Source organism: Peromyscus californicus, unplaced genomic scaffold, assembly GCF_007827085.1.
Source record: "Peromyscus californicus insignis strain IS unplaced genomic scaffold, ASM782708v3 Scaffold_4__1_contigs__length_199733344, whole genome shotgun sequence".
In the NCBI taxonomy this organism is placed as follows: domain Eukaryota; kingdom Metazoa; phylum Chordata; class Mammalia; order Rodentia; family Cricetidae; genus Peromyscus; species Peromyscus californicus.
The window spans coordinates 126,192,844-126,219,703 of NW_026294562.1; the positions used below are offsets into that span (position 1 = coordinate 126,192,844).

Below are 26,860 nucleotides of genomic sequence, written 5' to 3' on the forward strand. Positions count from 1 at the left end.
AAATGGAAAAAGGAAGGAGCCAATAAGAACTTCCCTCTTCCATATGATCATCCATGGGAGGAACAGATACCATTATATACAACAAAACCAATAAGGGAAAAGGAACTGACATGTAATGAACAATGGCTTAAATTGTTTTATCCATTCAAAAAACATTTCCTTGTAGGTGAGTTGCTTTATAGGTGTTATGAGAGACATAGAAATATGTAAGATTTCTGGGTCTTCAAAAGTTATCATAGTAGTAATTGCACAAAATAAAAACAAAACTATAGAGGTAGGTAGTACCAATGAATAGTAGAATTTCAGCAAAATAAATGAAGAGCTTTGATTAGAAAACAGTCTCATGAGGAGAGAGGTGGCTCAGCAGTTAAGAACACTGACTGATGCTCCAGAGGACCCATGTTCAGTTCCCAGGCCGTCCGGTGTCTGATCACGCCAGGATTAAAAAAGAAAGAAAGAAAAAAAGAAAACAGTCTCATAAAGATGAGAGTCAAACATAAGAAAGAAAAACTGGGAGCAAGAAGACATACACTACACATTAACAGTGTGAGTGAAGGTACAGGTGTTAATGAGTGTCAATAGGAAATGAGAACCAAGATGTCTACTGTGATGAGTTGAATAAGAACGGCCCCCATAGGCTCACAGATTTGAATGCTTGGTTACCAGGGAGTGGAACTATTAGAAGTTGTGGCCTTCTTGGAGGAAGTGTGTCACTGGGGGTGGGCTTTGGGGTTTGAAATGTTCAAGCCAGGCCCAGTGACTTTCTCTGCCTGTAGCCTGCGAATATGGATGTAGAACTCTCAGCTACTCTCCAGCACCATGTCTCATGCATGCCACCATGCTTCCCGCCATGACGATAATGGACTAAACCTCTGAACTGTAAGCCAGGCCTGATTAAATGCTTTCCTTTAGAAGAGTTGCCATGGTCATAGTGTCTCTTCACAGCAGCAGAACACTGACTAAGAGACATCTAGTCACATGTATTTGACTCATAATGGAATACTATGAGCCTATACCATGGAAGCATATGGTGCCAGTGAAGGTTTTTCAGCAGAAGTGATTTAATTTGTGCTTTAATTGAGAACGAAGAAAAGTTTTCAGCTTCATTCAGTCTAATCATACTTGTCCAAATCTCATACAGCTCCACGTTCTTTACTGCACCTCATTTCCCACTATTCTTCAAGGTAAGAGTACAAAAGGCTGTTGTCTCCAAGTTCCAAAATCATGATGTGGTTCACCCAACTTTAATTCCCCAGCTCATTTTAACTTCTAGGATTCTCTCCTTTTTCTGTTTACCTTTACCAAAATCTACCTCTCAAACCCCATTACTAACTCGGCTCTTTATCTACAGTTAGCCATTCCTACAGCTCGTCTTTGAAGTACTATGGCTCTTAGAACGCTAACCCTGGCTCTATAGTGGCTTCCCCTATAATCACGGGTGCTACCTGTCTGATCTGGCTTGAAGTAAAAGATGAGTGCTTCAAAAGCAACAGCCATTTCTTTAATTTTTCTCTCTAAATTAAATGCACTGTAAGACACAAAGGCCAGATAGTGTCAGATTATGTCTTTGTTCACTACTATATCATAATCCTAAGGCTCACTTACTAGATGATGAAATTCAGTAAACACACAATGGGAAGAAAAAAAAAAAGCCAGGCTGGGGCTGGAAAGATGGCTCAGTGGGTAAAAGCACTTGCCTTGCAAGCTGGACAACCTGAGTCTGGATCCCTAGAATCTATGTAAAAGCTAGTCATGGGAGTGAGTGCAAGCATCAGAGTCCCCATGGAATCCTGGTGTGGAAAGGAGAATGTGCAGAAGCTTGTGGGTCTACACCACACACACACACACACACACACACACACACACACACACACACACACACACACACACACAGAGAGAGAGAGACAGAGACAGAGAGAACAAGAACATCAGTGCTAGCATAAACAAATGAAAAGTTTAAATTTAAGAGGATAAATCCTGGACAGACAATCCTTCCCCCCAAAATAAAAAATTCAAAATAACTCTAAGTTTAGGAAAAACTGAATCTCATATAAAATCACTATGTATTTCTTTAGGAAATGACTTATTCTTCTGATTTTTCTCCTCACAGCAAGAAGGAATAACTCTGGTACAGTCATTCCGTAAGAGAAGCCAAGAAATGATTCAGCTTCCCATGGAAGACTTTCCTCACTCCAGACAAACACACCACAGTACAGTCATGCTTTCCAAAGTGCAGAAGGACAGCTTGCTCTTTTTATCAAGGTCCAAAACACAAAGCAAAAAGAAAAGTCCTCCATGGGAAAAATGACACAAAAACACACTGGATGACTTCACTGTCAGGTTCACGTTGGCATTCATGTATCCCCCCAAACAAACAAACAAAGGAGACCCTGATTCTCTGCTGGAACTGACCTGAGAGCCTACTCCCCATGGACCAGCGTTCCCAGTGCTGGGAGATACCATCAAAGGGGCCAAGGAGGAAAGCAATCAACAGTCCTGCCCAGCTGTGGCGCTTAGGATCCATGACCATGACCAGCAAGGCACTTCCATCTTGGCCAACAGCTGTCTAGCTGGACTTAAGGCCAGCTCAACAAGAAGGAGAGAAAGCATTCCTGGTACTAGAAACCGAGCCAGCTTACCCAGGGCTAGTGAGGTCATAGATCTTAGACAGTAACCGCCTATTGTCACTTTCTTAAGTCAATATATTCCCAACTGCATTCTAAATACTTACTCTTAGACCCTCGGATACGTGTAGCTCTCACTGGGCATCAAAGAAACTTCTTTTTGCAGCAGATGGAGACCATTATAGAAAGCTACAACTGGTCAAAATACAGAGAACAACTGGCCATGGGGTGCCTAACTCCAATCAAAACATCTATAAGACAGCTGCACACCCAAGACTCAGGGAACACTGTGTAAGAGCCTGAGGACCAGAAAGTCTACTGAGAGAGTAGGTCTTGTGACAGGAAAGCTGAACTCATAAAGTATCAACAACATGTCACCTAAAAAAAAATACTGCAACATGAAAACACAGACTGACATGTTAAGGTGGATGGAAGAAATTTCATGGGACTCCAACTTTAGATGAAGAGCTATGGGCAATTAACAACTGCTTAGAGAGAGCCCCCTAAATAGTTACCAAATACCGAGGGGTCAGCTCTGAAATCACATACATACGAGGAACACTAAGCTGACTCAGCAGGTTGTACTTACATAGTTACGGGTTTGTATACATATAACAATAAGCCAGTCTACAAGGAGACATGTGCTAAAATCAACTAATGATAAATTCTAACAAATTAGAATCGAAAGAACAAAACATCAGTAATGGCTAAATCTTGGCTGTTTACCTGACCACATCTTAAATGAACTAAAACCAAGCAAAGTTATTTTTCTTGGTTGGATAATTTGAGGTGGAAGACCCTCTCTAAATCCAGATCATTTGAAGTCAAGATCAACCCTAAATCCTGTCACACCTTCTGGTGGCAGCCCACACAAAGGACATGGAAGAAGGAAGCTTTTGCCAGCTTGTGCTCACTCTCACTGGCAAGTTCATCTGTCCTGCTGCTGAGGTGTCAGAACCTACTTCTTTAGAATTCCAATATAGTCTGCAGACCAACAGCTCTCTAGGACTTCTTTGGGACTCCAGAACCGGACTGGGAATGCTGAGGTATCCAGTCTTGTGGACTGAACAACTACCGGATCCTTGGCCTTTCCATCAAGAGACAGCCATAGTTAGACTTACTCGGACCACAGCTTGTAAATCACTCTAATAAATTCCATATGTGCGTTTGTGTCCATTCTATCTGTTCTGTTCCTTTAGAGAATGCTGACTGATAAACATCTCTGCTGAAATCAGACCATCCCCCTCTCAGTGGATAGGTTTTAAACCATGGTATAAGAGAGCAGAGGGGGTGTTTCTTCAGGGTGTGTTAGTGCAGAACTTGAATCCCAGCACTTGAGTAGCAGGGCAGGTGGATGGATCTGTGAGTTCCAGGCTATCCTGGTCTTCATGGTGAATCCCAGGACAGCTAGGGCTATATAGTAAGACCCCGTCTTAAAAAAAAAGAAAAAAGTCAACCCTGATAACTGGAGAAGATAAGTAGTGAGCAGAAGTTCTAGGGCATCTGTTTAGTAAGATGTGTTTTTTCAAGAAGTTAGGGCAAAACTGACAACATTGATGAAAGAGTTAAGCTTTAAAAAAAAAAAAGCCTTTTCATCCAAAGCAAAGGGAAAGAAGAAATGATAGATATTTATAGTTTATTTCCTGGCCAACCTCCAAGAGCCTAATTTGGACTGAACTTAAAATGTCCCTGCAACAACCCCTATCCAGAAGACTAAATATCAGTGTGACCCACTGGGATAAAGGGCATTTGGCTCTAAAGAGTTTGAGTCTGGGAGAGACGCCTATCACTGTAATTATCTTTCTGGCCTTTCCCCTCACCTCTACTTCCAAGTCTTCTAAACTGCAGTCATACAGGTCAACCTCCTCTCATACTAGATTTTACATCTGGATGCCACCTACATGCCCGTAATACAGCCATATCTTCCCTGTGTACGTAAAGGTGACACATTTAAGTCTCCTTCAAAGTCCATCACATCCATAACATACATCAAACACCTGGGGTGAAAAGACACAGCTCGTCCTTCCTCTGACTGTTAAACTTGTACAGCACATGTCCTAGTTTTGTTTCTGTTGCTGTGATAAAATATCCTGACAAAAAGCAACTCAGGAGAAAGGGGGCTTTATTACAGCTTACAATTCCAGGCTACAGTCTAGTATCATGGGGAAGTCAAGAGAGAAACATCAACTAGTCATACTGCATCCACAGTCAAGAATGGAGAAAAAGAAGTACACACATGCCCACTTGCTTACATTCTTGTGCTCACTTTCATTTCTCCACTCTTACACAGTGCATAGGGAATGCTGCTGCCCACAGTGGACTGGTTCTTCTCTACATTAATTTACTCATTAAGACCACCCACCACAGACGTGTAGACAGGCCAGCCCAAGATAGATCATCCCTCATGAGACACATTCTATCCCCAAGTGACTCTATATTTTGTCAAGTTAACAATTAAAACTTGCTATCAAAGCACCCATCCATCTATGATCAAAGTTGCATGAGTTCATTTTACAAGTCTCTTGAAATCATACATCACTTACTCCATTTACTTGAATTTCTTAGCATTCAATAAATGATTCCTGCGTAGATAAATACAGTGGTGGCTCCCTTTTATCCATGAGGGGTATGCTACAATATCTCCTGTGAATGGCTGGAATGACAGGCAGTTCCAAGTGCTATATATCCTATGCCTTTTTCTATCTGTCTTGTAGTGTCGCCCCATGTTACCCGAGTTAGTCTGTTTACTTTGGGGCCATTACGAGTAAATTATTGGTTATCAGATAACACAGATGGCTACTAAGTGAATCATGGGTGGGTAGCCTAAAGCATGGACATATAAGACAAAGGATAATTCAGATTTTGGGTGGGAAGAAGCAAGATAGCATGAAAACTTACCAAACTCCTCTGAATAGTATACAAATTTAAAACTTACAAGGTGTGTTGATTCCTTGAATTTGCCATTTAAAATTTTCAGACCATGCTGACTGAGGGATAATTGTAGCCATAAACTGTGTGTGTGTGTGTGTGTGTGTGTGTGTGTGTGTGTGTGTGTGTGTGTATGTGTGGTGTGTGTGTGTGTGTGTGTGTGTGTGTGTGTGTGTGTTATGATGGCAGGGACAGGGACAGGGACATGTCTGGAACTGACTGACCAGACAGTGCAACAGAACCAGTGAACTCAATAAAGCAGAAGCATCTGATTAGCTGGCAAGAGTGCATGCCAAAAAACTGTGTTCAATTCTATAAGTTGTCCTCTGACCTCCACATGCAATGGCACATGGACACTATTTCATTATTATTTGTTTTATTAAAAAATATACATACAAAGTAAATAAATGTAAAAAAAAAATTAAAAAAGTGGAAAGTGATCAGACAGACATATGACATTAACTCCTGGCCTCTATATGCATGCATTAAGAATATGCAGATATTCAAACACAGATGTGCGTACACACACACACACACACACACACACACACACACACACACACACACACACATACACAATGGATTTTGTTCTGCATTTAAAGAAACCAAACAACTTAGAAGCATAACAAACTTCTAAGTAGGAGCCTCCAGTTATTTGCTAACTACACGAAACTTACCAGATGCACTCGTCACATTTTCTAGAGTAGAAGTTGTTTTGTTTAATAAGATGGTCTTAATATTTAATCCTGGTGAAGGTACATGGCTACAAGTCACAGTGGTAAAGAATGGAAGGTAAAATTACAGCATATGTTCCATAAAGCTTTCTCTGTCAGACAAAACTCAGTTCTTATTCTCCGCTACAGTTACCAGGAACAGTATTTACAGGGGATGAGGAAGTAGAGGGAAATATATATATATGTATGTGTGTATGTGTATATGTACACACACACACATACACACACACTCCTAGCAAACAATTATTTTTGCTAAATTAAAAATTAATGGCATGCATCTGCCAAAAGTTATTATTTACTAAAAAGAATGGAAGGAATTAACGGGAGGAGTAAGGGTGAATATGATCAAAATACATTGAATGAAATTCTCAAAGAATCAATAAAAATACTTATTTTAAATAAAGAACAGTCAAAATGAACACCTATTCTGTGAAAATGTACGTCAATATTTACAGTTCTATTACAGAGATGGCCCAACAGCTCCCCCACCTAGCAACAGCTGCTGAATTTACTCATTGTGTGTGTCTTACAATAGGCTAGCTTTGAAGGTATTTGCTGACTGCCACTTTAAACCGCAGAGTTTTGCGGTTAACTCTTTATTACACTGCACTAGCTGGCTATATGGTAAATGCTGTTCAGAGGAACAGTTCACTAGTCTTTCTTCTTTTTATAAGTGCACCATTCCCATGCCCGTTCTCTGCTGGGGTGATAGACTGTATGAAACTGTAAAAAAACAAAAACCTACAGAGAGCTTGCTGAGCCCTCAGGTTAAACAATCCACATCATTCCTGGGCAGTTCCCATCTTACACCTGTGGAATGCAGTCAGCCTCAGATACTGCACGGTAAGGTAAATTCAGTTACTTCCTCTTTCCCGTCCTCACATTAATTGCTCCCTTTTCCCCTTCCGTTTTTTGCTCCTTTCCTTCCTATTCCTATAGGCTCCTACTGACTAATCTAGAAGAACTTAAAAGAAGAATCAAGGTAGCTTTTCACATCAGTCAGCTTCTGCAGAGAGGTATCAAATAACCTGTAGGGAAGAGTTCAGGGCTAAAAGAACAGCAAGACTAGCTCAGCGGAGCTCGGAAATGCAGATCTGTAATTCCAGTACAAACAGGAGACTCCAAAGCTCAATATCATTCTCACCTGCAGATCAAGTTTCAGGCCAGCCCCAGCTAGGCTATGTGAGACCCTATCTTAACACCCTCCCCAAGAGCACGCGCGCGCGCACACACACACACACACACACACACACACACACACACACACACACACACACACACACACACACACACACACACCAGCAAGACTGACCTGGAGGTCAGTCTTAACATTAAAGGATCTGCATTAATTTACTTAACCTTTGGCTCCTTCTCAATGTCATGCCAAGAGACAGGCATATGGCAGTATAGGTTCTCATAAGCAATAAAACAAAAGTTGGGTATGTTAAGGCACTGATGAGTTTACTTATTTCACCCACTCTAACCACCTGCCCTAAAGCCAGATAAAAATACCAGTATCTCCCAGTATGAGACCAAAGCAAGCAAGGGCAACTCTGACACTAAGCAGCAGTTGACAGCCATCATTCTTAACACTTTTGATTAAGGGTGTGTCCCATCGTACCTCACCAATGGCAAACATCTCTGGTGATTTCACAGGAACCTAACGGGTTGTGGGAGAGGGGTAAGGGTGGGCCAAAGCCAAAAATCTATAGATCACAGCCTTAATTGTAACATACATACATCCCTCCCCTCACTGCAGGGTATTCCTTTACATGGATTCAGCTGCAACAGCAACTGTAAAAGGGCCAAGTAACTATTTCATCCCTTTCTTGACTCCAAGAAGAAAGCACAGTCTCAGAGAAGAAAATCAATTCAGTGGGCTTGATGTGAAGCAGACACAGCACCAGGGTTCAGCACTAATGAGAGGATGGCCAGAGCTCCAATACCCATTTCCATCATCCTATTAGGGAAATCTAATGACTCCTAAGAAGGAACACAGCCTATTGTGTTATGCACATAGACATTATGGACAGGAACTGCTCCATGGCAAAACGAAAACAAAAATGAAATACATGACACATACATCATGTTTTAGAATTGTAATAAAAACACTGACTCCCTATTTCAAGAAAAGCAATGTTGTCAACAAGGAAAATCCTGATTGAAACATTTCCCCAGAATTCTACTTACTGTCTGACAGCATAATTCAAGAAGTAGGAGGGGCATGGTAGAGCCAGATCTAAACAAAAGACAATTCAGATCCACCTGGCCCATGTCAGTACCTCATTCATTTGTTTCTCCCAGCAAACCATCTTGAGTGACTGTCCAAACTCACTTTACCCATTTTTGGTAGAATCTGGTTTCTATTACAACGTTCAGCACACACAGCAGTGGAGATTTGTAAAAGGCAAATTTGGTAACTTCACAACAGCACCATCCCTTAAATGAAGGGACATACTCCGACATTACAATTTATTGTTGTAATTTCATTCTAAGTGTCTAAAGTGAAGGACTCGTGTGTGTGTGTGTGTGTGTGTGTGTGTGTTTTCTCTCTTCCCAACTACCAATGTGATGTCCTAGGGCTTTCCATAACCTCTGGCCTTGCAAGAGTAGAATAAGAAAAAAATAACCATAAGGTCTTTAAAATAATATTTCTGCCTTCAAGTAGAGACTGCGCACTGGGGCTTCTCATCATCACTCTCTGTCCCCAGAATGGCCCAGGCCCTGGTCCAATCTCCAAAGGCCAGGAGTGACTAAAGGCCAACCCTCTCACTTTACTTAAAAAGACATTGGCCTTTAGATGGTTCAGGAGAAGATCAAAATACAGCAGACGGAAGGATAGTTAATAAACAAATTAATGACGTCAAAATAGAGCAGACTGGGTTGAGAGAGATAAATCATTAGGTAAAGTGCTTTTTACATCAAGATGTGAGTCTAATACCCCAGAACTCATGTTTGCTTGTGCTTGTTTGAAGTGAGTGAGTGTGTGTATGTGTGTGTGTGTACGTGTGCGCTCACGCGCATGCACTGGGGAAGCTCATGTTTTAATGAAAAAGAAAAACAAAAACAAACATCAAAAAAACCCAGCTGTGCACACACTCTTATATCAGCACTGGAGAGCTGGAGAAAGGTAGATCCCTACAGTTTGCTAGTCAGCCAGCCTTGCCTACTTGATAAACTCCAAGCTACTGAGGGTCCCTGTCTCGAATGAAGGAAGGAAGGAAGGAAAAAAGGAAGGCAGGAAGGAAGGAAGGAAGGAAGGAAGGAAGGAAGGAAGGAAGGAAGGAAGGAAGGAAGGAAGGAAGTAGTGGATGAGGTCTGAGGAATGACATCTGAGGTTAACTTCTACCCTTAATATGTGTATGTACATACACTTACAAACACACAGTAAGAAATAAAACTGGCCGAAGCACATTTCTCAGAAGTTATTTTCATAGCAGCAAAAGAAAACAGGTATTGGAAAGAGATCCTACGCTTCTGCTTTGTCCAGGTCTACCAGGAGACAGCCTGAGTGATGGAAATGGAAAGCACCAGGTGTTTTCTCACACTGCTTACTGATTAAAACATCAGTAAGCAAATCAGACTGCTATGCACTCATGATGCAGATATGACTCATGCAGGCAGCTCATTTGGAACCAATGGTGCCTTCAAGGTAGCTAGCTATTTCTGTTAGGTTTCAAGGATGGCAAGTATAACAAACATACGTAAAAAGAAAGATACTGTACTCTGGGAAGATAATGTAGATGGAATTGCCAATGTATAGAGCTCACTCCACAGTGTGATTTGCACATGGTCCAGCCATAAGCCTCCAAGGACCTGTTATCAGATGGTAATTTAATAAAAAGAAGTATTCTAAAGCCATAATGCAGCAGATGCAAGGCTTAGTAGCCATAAAAGGGATTAAGAGGACATATATAGCTGTAGCCTTCCCATAATTTCCCTCCAAGTATGGGTGTGGAAGCAAGGGCTAAAAGAATCAATGAGGTAGAGGAGGGTAACTGAGCAGTAGAGATAGACCTATCTATGGATATCTTCAACGAACAATTAGTGTTCTTGGAGAAATTTTACTGGGGAGGTTTCTGGAAAACCTTGGTTTATTTTGGTGACAGGAGGTGAATTCTAAGGTAGGCCAGAAGGAAGAAGTTGGACCACTAGTTAGCTGGGCAAACAATGCTTTGGGCTCTGAGGTTTCTAGGGTACAAATTCATTCACACCTTGTCGATTTTAAGGGTATAACCCTATGATCACTAAAATTCCTTACATCCAGATGCTATGAGAACAATTATTTCTTGAGAATTTCAGAGTCCTATAGTTACAGAATCTGGAACACAGAGATCTTTAAATACTTACATTTTTATTTAGTTCCGTGCTCTATTTAAGAAAAAAGAATATCAAAGGAAGGATGTCTCCAATTACAGTAAATATTTCTACTAGTCTCCCTAGGCAATAAAATGATTATTACTTTCTACTGTTCATCCCCTAATCCCCATTTCTTTGATTGAGTACAAGCTCTTCAGGTATAGGGCCACCACACTCAAGTTACCTTAGATTCTACATAAGAGAAATATATGCATTCATGCATATTTACACATGTACACAGGTTAAGCATACATCGAACACAAATTTCTGGAAGCTCAAAGTCTTATTTATACATTCAAATATTTTCCAAGGTATCCACTATGAAACTACACTTTTTCTAATTATTCCTATTACAATTAGGTTAAACAGTTTCAGAAATTTCTTTCAGGAACTGTCAATAGTAACATCTAAGGCTGGAGAGATGGCTCAGAAGTTAAGAGCACTGGCTGCTCTTCCAGAGGTCCTGAGTTCAGTTCCCAGCAACCACAGGGTGGCTCACAACCATCTACAACGAGATCTGGTTCCCTCTTCTGGCCTGTAGGCATACATGCAGGTAGAACACTGTATACATAATAAATAAATAAATAAATAAATCTTTTTTTTTTTTAAAGTAACATCTAAAGCAAAACTTTTCCCAAGATTACACGTCACTACAGAACAAGTCTTTCAAAACGTCATTAGGTACCAATCCACACTACTTAGCCAGAACAGAATGCTACCTAAAGACAAGAAAACCAGCACAATATGTGTTTTGCCTAAATCTTGTTTTTGAGCTAGGTGTAAGCTCGGGTATTTATATGTGCTTCTAAAAATATTCTCTACATAAAGTTTGTTAATGGTATTTCAACAACAGCTAATTTGGTTTTCTTTTATTTAAAATATATAACTATTTATTCACCCCCCCCCCATGTATGTACAGATGCACCCATGTGGAAGTCAAAGGAGAACTCTGGGAGTTGAGTCTCTCCTTTCACCACATGGGTTCCCAGGGATGGAACTCAGGTCTGCAGTTCTGGCTACAAATGCCCTTATCCACTGAACTATCTCGCCAGCTCCCATCAGCTAACATCTTTTGGAAGACTAGATGTGCATTGGTGTAAGCAGTATAAATTATGTTCTTACAACTGTTTCTATCTAACTGCAGTGACACAGCTTTAGGAGTGCTCAAAATGGAAGAAGGCCTGTATCAGTGTGTGAAGTCAAAGGTAAGGAGAAGATAAGTTTTCACTGTATGAATGGAAATACTAAAGCAGGAACAGTAACATTCCCACACATACTACTGAACACTTCTATTGTCCATACTTCTCTAGTAAATGGTAGTTTTCTGACTTTCCTACTCAAATTTCTTAAACCTGGGGTTCCTACTAGATCAGTTACTTGCAAACTGGCTTCTTTCTGGAGTTTATGTGATTCTCAGATTTTTGCAGGTCAACTATATCAGGCAGACAGTCAAAGGGTCTTTTCAATTCCAGTATCACTTGCACTAGTGTATACTACCCAGGAAACACCATTACACCTCAGACAAACACATCTGTTTGGGATTCACCATTGCACTAATGGTATTTGACATGACATGTTACACATACTGTGACTATCTGCGTATGCTTTTTTTGCTTTGACTAGATTATATGAACACTAAGGCAGAAGCAATAACTAGCCTTTTAAAATGCTGATGTATCTGATATAACACGTTGACTAAAAAAGAGTGCCTGTCTTATAAAAAATAAATAGAATCAACCCACAGGCAGCCTCAGAGACTAAATTGATTTGAAATCAATACCCCTAAAACAATTCCATCCACACAGAAACATTTAACCTTTCAATGGTCAACAAGGAAGCCACCATTAGGCATCTTCTTCAAATATATTATACCAAATTTGAGAAGTCTATAACTGCCCAAATTGTAGGTTGTTATATGTACTCTGAGGAACGGTATATATTTCTCTGCATATTAAATAATATTATTTTTCAATTTTTCTACTAGAGAAGCTTCTCATCTAAGAAACAAAACAAAGCAGTTCTAAATTATGTTACATCAATAAGTTTAATAGGAACTTAGGATTGGAAGCAGTTTTCCTAAGATCGCCTCATGATCACTCTTCCAAGTTCCCAGCAAAAACAATGTTTATACCCAAACCTGTATTTCTAGCACATATCACACAAAATTAAACATCAGTCTTTAAAAGTGAATGTTCTTAGAGGGAAGAATTTAGTGTTGAAAGGTTGGTTTTTAATAAATAACCCTAGAACTCTATTTCAGCACTCAAACTTGGTCTTATTTGTTGGCTTAGTAATTCTCTGTTTCTGCTACAGCGTGAGCCTGATCATGGAGAGGGGCTGTTTTCATGTCAGCACACTTGAAGCCAAATACAGAACTCAGGGACAGAAATTGAACCAAGCACTGGACAAATTACTGGGCACCTTCAGAATAAGCCTGAAGTGACACAAAAACCCAACGACCATTCAAAAATCACTACCACAGCCTGGCAAAATTTGGTAGTTTCTTTCCAAGAGGTTTTTTAACATCCACTATCCACAGTCTTAACAGTAGGTGTGATGCTTGGGTTAACTGAAAATGAGGCACTAAATCATCTACAGCTTATAACCGATGTTACATGCTAGAAGTACGCTGACCCAAGTCAGTGCAAATAACTGAGTAGGCATCAAAACCCCGAATGTTCCCGAGGAAACCAAGCCTCTCCATACATAAGCAGAGTCACTCAGCTAAACAGAACTGGGACTAAACCCTTAGTTTACTGGGCCCCATTCACTTTTCTTTAAGATTAACTACTAGTCTTCCTTGTCAACTTAACGAAGGAAGGATGAACAAAAGGAAATTGAGGTTGAGTGACATGGACAAAGAGAGTGGTAAGATTTCTATCTTCTTTTGTCTCAAGAGGAGGCAATGTGAGGATGAACATAAACTCCTTGAAAACACCTGGACCTCTGAGTTCCAGGTCAGACCCACTTGTATACCAAGTTCTAGGCCAGCCATGGGTACAGAGTGAATCCCTGTTTCAAAATCTAAACAAAACATTGGACTGTCACATAACTAAAGACCCCAAAGCAAAAAACTTGGAAAACATTTAAGGAAAAAGTGACCAGTTAAATACTTAGTTGTTAACCAAAGTCTGATCTTTATAAATCCATCATGACTGCCCTTTGGTTCAATGCACAAGACATACCCCAACACTTGTGAACTGATCCCAATTTTGTTGGAAGCATATGCTGATCAAAAATTAAGAGCTAGAATAAATATTAGAGATTATCAGAGACCAGTATACATGAGAAAATGAAGACTGGGAAACTAAATCAGTCGAGGTCATATACATATTTGAAAATGTATAGCCAGATCATTAAGTCCTATCTTTATACATGTTATTTCTGGATAATTCTACACAAAAGCAAGAGTTTTACCATTGTGGTTTTCCAGTCTGAGATCTTCTAGTGGCCTGTCTTTTCCACAACTATACTGAAAATCTACAGAAACAGTGATTGAAAATTTTTCCTGGAAATTCTCCAGTTTAGGACTTAGAGAAAGTTGCCCCAAAACTCAGGGGTAAGCTTCCCTGCGGCTGATGCTGGCTATAATATTGTACCCAAAAGGAATAATTAAGGGGGAGGGAATTGGGTTTCCTTAAATGTCAAATGTGTGTAGGGAAAATTTATTGGCAACTCAGAAAGAAGCCAATTTGCTTTTTTCTGGGGGACAAAAAGACCACAAACATATATGTAAATATGATGGCAGACATATTCTTTAAAGGTCCTTTTTAAAAACTGAAAACTTAGTAGAGTGGTATGGTGGAAAGACATCTTGAAAGTGTTATTAGCCTTCTAGTTAAGTCATCAAGTAGTCCAGCAACCACGCTAGTTCCTCTTGCAACTGAGCATGAAGGCTATGAAGAGCCAACAAGAAGCAGAGATGTTTTTGATTCAACTCCTGGATATGTGGAAACAAAAGCTTACCCCTCAAGATGAGAAAGAAAACACTGTGTTCCCATTAAAAATGATAAAAGAACAGGGAACTCTAGATGATGTTAATAGGAGGCAATCCAAGACCAAGACTGCAGTGATCATAGTTTGAACACTAAAGCTGATACTGTAAAAATAACTAAGAATAGAAATTCAGTTAATCTTATGTCTAGGTGAATAACTACAAAAAAGGAGTTCTGATTGAAAATGCTTTCTTGATTTGGGAAACAAGTTCAACAAAAGTATACTTTCCCAGTAACCTAATTCTCAACATATGGGATTTTAGAGTTGTCCTTGGATGTATTTGCTCTCGAGTGTCTAGTCTGGCTGCTAGACCCACGGGCATCCTGACAAGATACACTGGCTTTCTGGATTAACTGTTCCACATGGTTAATAAGCTTATGCAATGAGCGTTTGGGAAAGGAATTATTTCAGAGAGCCCTCAATGAACAGATACTGCAGTCAAGCAAGCTCTTTCTGAATGAACTGGGCCATATCTTACAAATAAAAGACGACTGTTACACAAGGAGATTTTAGATTTCAGCAAAGGGAGAGGGAAGAGGAATCTGAAATGCTTCCGTCACTCCAGTGGCTCATACTCTCAAGGTAAATGGTCCCCAAGCTTCGTTTCTCCAAGTACAAACACAATATCATCTCTCCTACTTCCCATTTGGCATGCAGCACAATACCTTTTCATGCCATTCTTTTTTTTTTTTTTAAAGATTTATTTATTTATTATGTGTACAACTTGTATGACTGTAGGCCAGAAGAGAGCACCAGATCTCATTTCAGATGGTTGTGAGCCACCATGTGGTTGCTAGGAATTGAACTCAGGACCTCTGGAAGAGCAGTCAGTGCTCTTAACCTCTGAGCCATCTCTCCAGCCCCCTCATGCCATTCTTTATGGAGGGAAAAAAATTCAAGTCTAGAAAAATATTAGGATAAATACTATCTTGATGTTACTTAGATGCAGCTAAATAAATTAAATAAGAATATAAGATATTAAAAAACCAAATAAATCAACTTTGATCCTAAACAGAAAGAGAAATTTCTCCTTTTGTAACAGAAAGCATAAAGAGTTAATGTAATAGGTTAGACTCGAAGTATGTAAAAAAGAACCATTTAGGGACACTTGTCTTAAAGAGGAAAACTCACCCTAAACCAAGTGAATACCTTTAGGGCGACTCTTTAGGAAAGAACAACAGTATAACAGAAACATTCAACAGCACAAGCTTGGGTTACAACCCAGATGACAGTTTAACTAATGGTGAAACAAGGTATTTAATTACCCTGAATCATTTCTATAAAGTGAAGATGTTCCATAATCTGTACAGTCTTTTCAAATTTTCAAGGTCTCAGAAATAAACCCACATTTCCCAACTTAAATTATTGTATGATGCTATTCCCAAAGCTTTTATTATGTAAGCTGAGTAGGTAGAAACAGAGCCTGAATCCTTGTCTACTCCTTATTTCAATGATAGGACATCAGAATCTGAAGTTATTAAGCAATAAGAGTAATGTTCAACTGGGGCTGTACTTGTATGCCAGACATTTCTGAGCATCCCTCTCCACCCCCAAGGGTGAAAAGGCCCCAGAAGACAATCTAGAGACCCCTGAAATTAGACAAATATGTAAGAGGAATCAATGTTTAGTACTGAGTTCTAACTGCTAATAAGACTTTGGCAATACTTAACAAATCACAATCATAAGTGCTATATGTGAGGGAACCTTATAAGTATATTCACAACTTTGCCTCCTGGATTGTAAACAATTATCAACCTAGAGATTTGCAGAACTTTGTGGCACTTAACATTCAAGTTTTTCCTGAGACTATCATGGAACATCAAATTTAATATTGCCTAATTCCTGTATGTACCATGATTTTAAAGCACTTATTCTCTAAAGTTGGACTTCTAGCACATGCTAAGTAGTCTTAAGGAGTAAGAAATATGAACAGCTTGGTTGGCACACCAAGCATCAGATCACCTGGACTAAGAAAACAGGAAATCAACCACAGGTTTCTCTTCAAATGGATTCTGTATTTATACTTATTAGTAAACTGCCACAAATTCCCTATCATTCTAGTCTTGCAGGTCATCAGACAAACGCATTTGTTCTGTTTTCTACTTGGAATAGAATGAGTCAATGAAGCAATAATTCAATGAAGCAATGACTGGCCTATTCCCAAGGTTAAAACAAAGCCTGGGCATGTGTCAGAAAGTTTGGATTAAATAACATTAAACAAATGCCACTCCACCCCCAACTACAATCACAAACTCAGTCAACCTTTTCCTAAATAGAGACACTAGAACGTTAAGGCTAAGATGATGAACAGAGATGAGAAAATTGAATTAAACAGAGGCTAAGCCAAACATCTAGCTCAGACAGAACTGAGCTCTCTTACCCAATTTACAGTGTAGTAATTAGAGGTTATACAAGAGAACATTTTTTTTGTTGTTGATGTTGTTTTAAAACTAAGTCTTGATATACAGAGCCCAGGCTGGCCTTGAATTCATGGCAATTCCCCTGCCTCAGCTTCCCAAGTACCAGGATTACATGGGTATAGTCCCATGCTCAACTTAACATTTTTTAAAAGGAAAATCGAGAAGACAGAAGGGAATGGAAAAACAAATCCACTTGCTTGCTTGCTCAACTTTCACTGGTACACAGTACTCTTTTTGCCAGAAGTTTACACACTACTTGCCAGTAGCCTACTACTGGTTTTGTATAGTCCTTGAAAAACAGTCTAAGAGTAGATTTTTCTATTTTTTAATGCCTGGAAAAATTTAAAGCAAAAATATTTAATGCTGTGAACATCATATGGAATTCAAAATTCAGTGTCTAAAACAAGGGTTCACTAAAGCACAGAAACATTCCATCTACTGTTGCTTTCCAACTGTGAGAGCAAAGGCGACAAGCTAAGGCAAAGACTATATATGACATATGTCCTACAGAGACTAAAACTTTTCTATAGACCTCTGTTCTCTTCTGACACAGTGAAAATATAGTTAATGGATAAAAAGAGAAGAGTTAAATTGGAAAAGAAAGTAAGACACAGAGAATGTTGACGCCTGTGTCCATGGGTTTTCCTTTCAGTTCACAGCAGAGAGAGCAAGTCTGGGCACGACACTAAGGGGAGAGGGGAGCGGTGGTCAGATTTCCATCATTTTAATAATGCTGCTAACACAAAAACTTCCTTTACACCTGAAAAATTTTCACGAACTGAAAATTGTATTGGTATATGTTTTCTGCACCAGGTAGAAATGGACACAAAATACAAGGTAAGAGATTCCCTCCATCCTAAATTAATGACTAGCCCCAGATTCCACCTGCTTCTGATGCTAGTCACATGATTCTTCTAGGCTCTACTCCTTTTCAGGAAAATGAGGTATGCTGAGCAACCAGAAGTGTATTCTTTCTTTCAACTCCTAAAACTACAGAAAGAAACAAGAGAAGAACTGGGATAGAACAAATCAAACCAAACTAGAGGCACTAAGTTCAAGGACTTGAGTTTGCTCCTTCCCCTTCTGAGGGGCTTCTGGAACAAAGATACATGCACCCACAAATCATATATTCTCGTTTCTTCCCTGGGGGGCAAAAGCAACATTTATCTGAAAAATGCTTGCTATACAAGTAAACACCCAGGCATGAACATTATCTGCAACGAGGGGTGGGTTGCACGGCCAGCACCTTCTTACGACTGTACTCCAATAAAATGAGGCTTCATTATCATCTCATAACGTCAAGCACTTTGGTGGTACAGTTCTGTTTACATACTGTGGTAATTTTAATGAAAATGCCACTCTGGCCTTTGAAAGGCAAAAATAATACTCTGTCAGGTCTAGCCAAGGCACACTGGCTTTCTTTTCTTTTTTTTTTTTTTAGGTTTTTCGAGACAGGGTTTCTCTGTGCAGCTTTGTGCCTTTCCTGGAACTCGCTCTCTAGACCAGGCTGGCCTCGAACTCACAAAGATCCGCCTGCCTCTGCCTCCCAAGTGCTGGGATTAAAGGCGTGCGCCACCACCGCCCGGCCACACTGGCTTTCTAAGGGCAGTGTACATGAGCACATTAACTTGTTGGTCAGAGTTCTAAAAGCCTGTCTTTGGCTAGCACAAAATTCAAAGCACAGAATACAAGGTCTTCTCAGCAAGTTTCCTTGATCTGCAAGTTATTAACTTTAATCAGAAGAAAATGTTTTTTAAAACCCACTGAAGGAGCTGAAGAGATGCTCGGTGGTTAGGAGCATATGCTGTTCTTCCAGAGGAACCAAGTACCACATACAGCATCCAGATCACTCTAGCTCCAAGGGATCTTACACACTCTTCTGGCCTCCAGAGGTATCTGCACTCATGCTCACAGACCCCTCTTCCAATAATTAAAATAATCATTTTTTAAAATTCTGAATATTAAATTTGGAATGACTATCTGGCCCAACAATTTCACTGGTAGGTACACAAAAACATGTCTACATAATGTGTGTGTCCACAAAAGCCGTATGATTTCTAACAGCCCAAACATAAAGCATTCCAAAATACATACCTTATTTACCATGGTACATCTTTACAATGAAATACTACCTGGTAATAATCAATGATGCAACATGAATAAAACTTCAAAATACTATGCTAAGTCACTAGAGCCGGCGCATGAGCACATGCTCTATAATTCCATTTATATGAAGTTCATGAAAGTCAAATGCATAGAAAGAGAAATTAGATTCCTGACAACCAGTAGGTCAGTGGAAGGGAGAAAGGCAGGGCAGGCTACCAGTGAACATGAGGTTTTTGAGATGATGATGTCACAAGAACATAAACAGTCAGGCTGGATAGAAGGCCCAGTGGTTAAAAGCACTGACTGCCCTTCTGAAGCCCTCTTCTGGGGTCTCTGGGCACTGCACACACATGGTACACAGACATACTTGCAAGCAAAACAAACATACACGTGAATAAATCTTGAAAAATAAAATACGGGCAGTGGTGGGTATACAATTCTACAAATATAAAGAGGGTACCAAGCATATTTTCTTTGAATGGTGGATTTGCTAATGTATGAATCCTCATGAAGCTGCTAAGGACATATTTACTCAACTTTCTTCTTGGCTTACACTGACATTCTTCATATCTTAGACACTTTATGGTGCCCTTCACCATGAAGACATAAAGAACAAGCCACGTTTGATGAGGCGCACGGATGCCCTTTGGTGTACATTCTTGCTGTGTCACCGTAAATGTGCCGACAGTTTCAAAGCCTTGTGCTCATAGGAAAAATGTTTTCACTGTCATCTCCAAAGGACTCATGTAGGGGAGACAATTCCAGAGCTTTGATGGCACCAACACAAGTTTAAGAAAAACATATCCTTCAGTTCAAAAGCAAACAAGAAAGGAAGGAAAAAAACCACAGATATATGCCATCCTATTGCAAAAACGGAGGCTAGAGGTCACAAAAGCAGAGCAAGCTGCAACACTCGGTCCACACAGGCCTGCAGATACCACTTACCGCCTGGGTCCCAGGGCCTTGCTTCGTCTTGGGTGTGGTAGTTCCATTTCCGACAGCCTCCTCCTCAGAAGGAGCTCTGGTTTTACTCAGAAAATCCACTTCATCTTCAGCTTTAGTGTCTGGCATTTCTGAAGAGAATATGGGTTATTCAGAGAGTGCACTTGATTAAAAAAAAAAAAAAAAAGGTTCCTATGTGCTTTAGTATTTACACAACAAACTCCAGGTTTCATCTGTTGTGTTTGGTTTTCCATGAAATGGCAGGAGCTGGTGCCATTTATGACTCCACACTGAGCTGCTACTAATCACATGGTTCTGTGACCGGTTCCCAGTTTTTAAATGAATTTAGAGCTAAAGGAGTTTCAACTCGATGTCTACTAAGTGTCCATTTCATTAATGACTTTTCATGAAAAGCTATGAAAACTCGTGTGTCAGTAGTAAACTCATAAACTAAAAGGGTACAGACTAATATCTGAAATAAGGCAGCACATTTTAGACACCATTATAGCAAAATATATTTGTACAGATAAAATGGAAAGCCACTGAAATGAGAATGAGCTTCTGGGATGAGAATCACTTAAAAAAATATATTATAGACCCTGGTCTATACTGTCAATTTAATTAGTAAGACTGGATAATTTCAGTAAATTATGTTTTTAAACTATTATTTCTTCCAAAAGCAAAATATAGTAAAGAATCAGACACTCTTTTCCTTCTGAAAAAAAAGCTTTTTTAATTTTTCTGTTGTTGTTTCAGTATTAAATAGTCTGTCCCTATACTGACCGTGCTCTCAACAGACCCAACAATAATAGTTTCTCTTACTGGGCCACCACATGGTCAAGCAAAAGCAGGAAGTGATGATAATGATGTTTAAGGCAAATTTAGACTTCTGACATTTCTTTAAAGAGGAAATAGCTGATTGAATAGCCAAAATTTACCTTCATTTTCCAAATATAAATGGAAAGTCTGCCTCATTTCCATGTGGTTGTTAATAATCTCCCAATGCTACTACTCTGGCAATAAAAGCAATCCCCATCTAAAAGACTGAGGTTGCTCTCATCAAAGAATAAATCACATTAAGATACATTCACAATAACAGCATTGCCTGACCCTCTAGAAGATTTTTGATTGGGAAAGTCACATCTCTAACAAAAGAACATTCATAATTCTTTCTACTGTCTTTTCTTTTATAATTATACAATCTTACTAGCAATTTAAAATAGGTAGCCAAGTTTGCTTGTCCAGAGAACTAAAATCTGTTAGCTTTCATACAATCAAGTTTCATTAAGAAAAAAAAAAATTGAAGTAATCCCCTTTACAAAAAACCCTCGAAGAAAACCTTTTCTGAGAGAGAGAGAGAGAGAGAGAGAGAGAGAGAGAGAGAGAGAGAGAGAGAGAGAGAAACTGTGTGTGTGAAGGGGGATATGGTTTTTATTTTACCGAGGAATGTGATTTTTAGCATAACCTCACCTTTCCTATATGCAATCAATGGGAAATATGGACCAGCGACAACCGTAAACTGATCACTGAAGACTGTAAGATTAGCTTGGTTTGGTCAAGCACCATCAACCTTCTAGACTCGGCGATCAATCAATGCTTTCGGTGAGGCCAGGGTCACATTCCCTTCTTTTACAGGCTCCTTCCCAATCAACAACTAAACTTGACCCATAAAACAATCCATGAATAAACCCAACCTTCACAAAAAATACCCTTGGCTATGAGATCACACTCAGGTGCTTTTTTTTTCTAAGGCAACATAACCAGGGACTTTCCTCAACCCTGGCTATTTCGTGAAGAAAGCACCAATTTCTTTACCACTGGCTACTTTTTTTTGAAGTTAGAGGCTGAGCACCAACCCTACTGAGTCCTTTTGGTAACAAAACAAGTAACCCATCTACACAAGATACCCAACCCCGAACTCACTAACTTTCAAAGCTTCTTTCTTCAGAACTTCACACCATTTCTTAGTATCTTTATTACAGTTGTATATACTTAAAAACAAAAGTCTAAGATTCTGCCGGTTTTTTTTTTCTTTTCTTTTCTTTTCTTTTTTTTTTTTACCTTTTCTGATCCAGTGATACAGACACAAACTTCATAGTTCACAGTTGCTAGGGTCAAATTGTGATCACAGAACAAGAAGGAGAACTAATCCCACCCAGGGTGGCCAAGGACAGAGCACCCAAAGAAAGGAAAACAGTCAGGCATCAACTTACAGCCACTCCCAGGCTTCTGAAATGACAACCTGCCAAGGCCCCCAAAATAGATGTGTCCTGGTGCCTTGTCTTAAGTATTAGAGACCTCATTTCAATGTTGAGATAGATGTCAACCTAAAACAGTACTAAATTAAAAAACCTGAAGTCCCACCTCAGCTTCCTTAAATCACTTAACCACTGCTGGAAGTTGGGCTTTAAAACGGCCAAAAAGCCCTTCATCAGGGCATAGGCATCGTGTTTAAATCCCGTCTTCCCAAAGAATTTCTTTGTTTTTCATTTGTTCATTTCATTTCTCTCCAACCCCCCGCCCCCCCCCCCCCCCCCAATTCTAACATGCATTATACTTAAAAGCATTGCCAACAGTTAAAAAAAAAACCTATCAAAAAAGCATCAGAGAGGCATGGTACAGCTGGTAGCAGGTGGTGGCATAAAAGTCTGCATCCAACTGACCTTCAGGGACTTCAGAAGACAAGATGGACAGCCATTCCGACTCCAGTTTCAGCTTCAGTCTCAAAAACCGTAAGCAGCTCTGCTGAGCGAGTTCATCCCACTGAGCACTGGTGGTTTCTCTCTGCTCTCTCTCGACATGGTTACCCACCGATGGAACAGGCCGCCTGTGTTGAGCAATCTGCCCAGTGCAGCTGCTTCACCAAGATAAGCAGACACAAGGTCTGCCCGTCTGACAGCAGCACAGCAGGCTGGGCCTGGGCGGAAATCCTGTATCCTACCCCTGTGCTGTGCAGGACCCTGCATTCCCAGACTCTGCCCGAAGGCGAGGCGGCAAACCTGGGAGTCTGTTCCCCGGGCAGGAAAAGGAGGGAGTACAAATCCCCGACTCCACCAGTGACCTAATATCACCATTTTAGATGTTCATTTAAAAGAGCACTTCTTGAAAACAGCTGTTCGGAAAGGCAGCCTGACTTTTAAATTCCCTTACGTTACATACAGACAATGACTTGGGAGAGTTTCTAATTTGTAGACAAAGCACATTCATTTCAGCACTGTGTTCCATGGTTCTAAAGAAAAAGAACTAAATTGTCTGACTGACACCATCTCAGATGCAGGTACTGTCTTCCGGATTTAGACACTGTCACGGCTCCAGTGTAAGCTAAAAAAAACCCCCAAGCTTTGCGTCTATAATACAGGAAGTAAAATCTGTCCAACTCAAGATGACACGTGTTTCCTGACAGTACTGACTATGAACTTGGCAGCTCACACTACTGAGCAAGCCAGACCTTAAAACAGTAACGACACCCACACTCTTACCGGTACATAACAGAAACATGCTTCTGAAGCTGTTAATTTTATAAAACGCTTAGCTTACTTACCTGGTGCTGGCTCAGGCCTGTCGACAGGTGGAACCATTTTCTCTGGTTCCTCTGTTTCAACAACACAGTTCCCAGTGGTTTCCGCATGAGTATTATCCACTGGCAGGGTCTCCCCAGGTAGGAAAGCACATGTACTCTCTGCGCAAACGTTCTGCAGCTGCTCAGTCTCTGGGATGGACAGTGATGGATTACTGAGTTTTCCTTTAGCCAACAGTGTGTTGGAGGCCCTGACTCGCTCGATGACAGCCTCCACTATCCGAGTGGCGGTCTCCTCTATGGGGTCGGCCCCCGTAGGGACAGGTGCAGCTTGGGTTCCAGGTAGAGAGGCGGCATTCCTTTCCTCTCCCTGGACTGAGGTCTGTGTGACATGCTTCAAGTCAGCTGGGAGGACACTGTCATTGAGAGCTGAGGGTCCTGGATCTGTGGGGAGGTCCCTGGCAAGAGGCTGCGTTGTATCTTCATCATTTGGGGCTTCTTTAGAGTTACTCATGGCACAGCTGAGGTCTGTTCCCTCCAGTTTTTCTCCCTTGCAATCAAGTGGTACTATCTCTGGGGTTATGACTTCCTGTGAGCCAGTGACACCTTTGTCCAGTAAAGCTTCTGGCAGACGTGGAGTCATTTTCTTCTCTTGGTTAAACAACTCTGAAACTGGACTGTCTTTGACGGGGTGTGCTATATCCTCACTTCTGGGCTTAGCAGGAGCTGATAAAGCATTAGGCACTGGAACATCTTCCATCACATTTCTGCTTACCTCACAAGCATGGGCTTTCTCTTGGAACTGAGTATCCACACCAACATCCAGAGCAGAAGGCCGATTACAATGAAGGGCCTCAGACCCATCTGGAAGCAGAGCTGGCAACAGAGATGAACTGCTCTGCTCTGTATCTGAGGCTTTCTGCTTTGAATCTGCAGCCAGACTTGTTGTTGGTGGCACCAGGCTCTTTCTAGCCCCACCTTCAGTCGGCGGGGAGACCTGTGGGGCCACTTCCTTGCTGTGGTTCGTTTCTGTTTTCAGACCGGCAGAGGGTGTGCCTGGTGAGGCACTGGGCTGTACTGCTTTCTCCCCAGCACACACAGCTGGCACAGGGTTTCCACATGACCTTGCTATCTCTTGGCCAGGAGGTGGTGTTCGCTCCTTTTCCCTTGACATTTCTGAAGAATGCATGTCTTCTTCAACGGAGGAACACCTCACTGCTTTATCCTTGTCATCTTGCCCCAGAGCTGCTGAGCTCTCTGAAAGCACCAGACTGCCACCTTCTTCAGGCAGAAGAGAGTCAGAGACCAAAAGAGCTTTATCCACACCTTGTAGTGAAGAGTCGCTCAGAACTTCGGGTGTCGCTGTTGGCCCGGGGCCCTCGTGATCTCCACCAAAGCTTACGGGGCTGGTATTCCCCATGCTGGGCTGAAGCTCTACAGCAGAGGGTGTAGACGGGCCAGTGGCCCTGTCTCCTAGCTTACCAGGATCATTTGAATCTCCATCTGGGCCATCTCTACAAGCTATAGCTCTATGGAGCTGAGGAGTTGCTGTTCCCTTTTCTTTCTGGGAGGGGACAGGAGAAAGTGCGTCATCTTTGGTTACTGATTCACTCTCTGGACTGCTTGCCAGAGAGAAACTGCTGCCTGGTGGTGATACCCAGTCTGGCACTTGTTCTTTCTCGGTTTGGGGGACAACTGAAGGCAAATGTGAAATATCCTCCAGCATATTTGTTAAAGGTGGATCTTGTTTTAAATCTTCTCCCTGGCTCTCTGCATGTAGAACACAGGGAGGACAAACCCCCACAGATTCCTGGGTAGTTTCTACAGTGTCAGAAGTGACTGTGTCTGCTTGTGGGTCTTCTGGGCCGAGGGCGGTGCATGGATCCTGCGTGTTTGGCTGCACTACTGTGCTATCGCGCAGACTAACTTCACCATGGCAGTGTTTTACAACCAACTCGCCACTAGAAGTCACTGTGTTCTGCTGACATGAAGACGCAGTACAAGATGTACCAGCCACAGTTGGAGAACAGGGCAGCGCCTGGCTGTTTTGGCTTGGAGCATGCCATGAATTAGATTCTGATTTCTGGTTTGGCATCCCATCTGGTTTTGACCCAGAAAAGGTTAAAGCCAAGGGTGATGGTGTCTCACACAGGCCTGCTAGGGGAGCATCAGGTGCTGGTCCACCTGAAATCTTGTCTTTCGCAGCAGCTGGAAACACCAGAGAGCTCTGGACACTTAGAGCATCAGTTCTCTCCTCACAACTTCCCTCCCGAGTTTCCGTTCCAGTTTTCTCAATGAGGCTTTCTCCAGGACTCAAGGCAGGCAAAGACTCAGCAGCCATGTTGGCACCCAGGGCGCTGGTGGCAAAGACATGGTTTGTAATATTGGCTTTCTCCACAGGTTCGTGTAAAGCTTGAACACCGGATGCCTCAGCCGTGCTGACATCAGAATTCTCAAATCCTCCCTCTGTGCCTTCCCCTACTTGATGCTTATTCTTCTGGATGGTAGCACTTGGGTTCAGTGAGCTAGGTTCTAGTTCCCCTGCATTCTCTGGGGCACCAGCATCTGTTGAAGATCTGTCTAGGAGCTCCCTTCCAGAAGAATGCTGGCATCTCCCTGGCTCTGTGACCATGACTTCCTGAAGCACACTGCCCCGGCTGCTCGGGGGCTGCTGACCTGTGGCCACTCCAGAATATTTTGTTCCAGTTACTTCATTTCTGTTTCCACAGGATGGAAGGCCTTCTGTGGCCTTTAATCCACAGTCGGGTATGCTCTGAAGGCAGCTGTCTTGATGAGATGCAGCAGAGCTGGAGCCCACGGCAGATGCTGGCTCCTCCTCTTCCCCTTTCCTCCCTACCACATCTTTATTCTTAGGAGAACAGGCTACGTTTTTCTCCTCAGCCGCACTTGACAAATCACAGGACCTTTCAGCCTTCCTCCCAGGACTCCCTCGGCAGCACAGAGTGCTCTTGGTCTCTTCAGAAGAGAGCTGCTGGTGGTCAGAAGGCTCTGGGGCACCGGAAAGGAACTGGCCATCTGGCTCTGGGGCACTGGGCACACTGGGAGAACCTTGTGCTGTCACCATTAAAGGCATAAGGTTGTCCATCTGCTTCAAGTTTGTTTTCTAGGAGGAAACCAGAGACACTTTTGAAAAAAAGGACCATGAAAAGAAAGGGGAGGGGGAACGACAAAACAAAACCGGCCAGGGGAAAAAGATGCCACTGGCACCTGCAA

The 26,860-nt window shown here is 41.4% G+C and overlaps 1 protein-coding gene across 8 annotated transcripts in view; it reads right to left on the bottom strand.

Annotated features, from left to right (window-relative positions):
- Positions 1–26,860, bottom strand: part of Akap13 (A-kinase anchoring protein 13) — a 301,501-nt gene that overhangs the window by 121,851 nt on the left and 152,790 nt on the right. For all 8 annotated transcript variants that reach the window (XM_052761654.1, XM_052761652.1, XM_052761653.1 and 5 more), the window contains exons 7-8: positions 23,651–26,750; positions 20,113–20,240 (exon numbers count right to left, since the gene is read on the bottom strand). In XM_052761654.1, the coding sequence (XP_052617614.1) occupies positions 20,113–20,240; positions 23,651–26,750 (3,228 nt within the window). The remainder of the gene's footprint in view (positions 1–20,112; positions 20,241–23,650; positions 26,751–26,860) is intronic.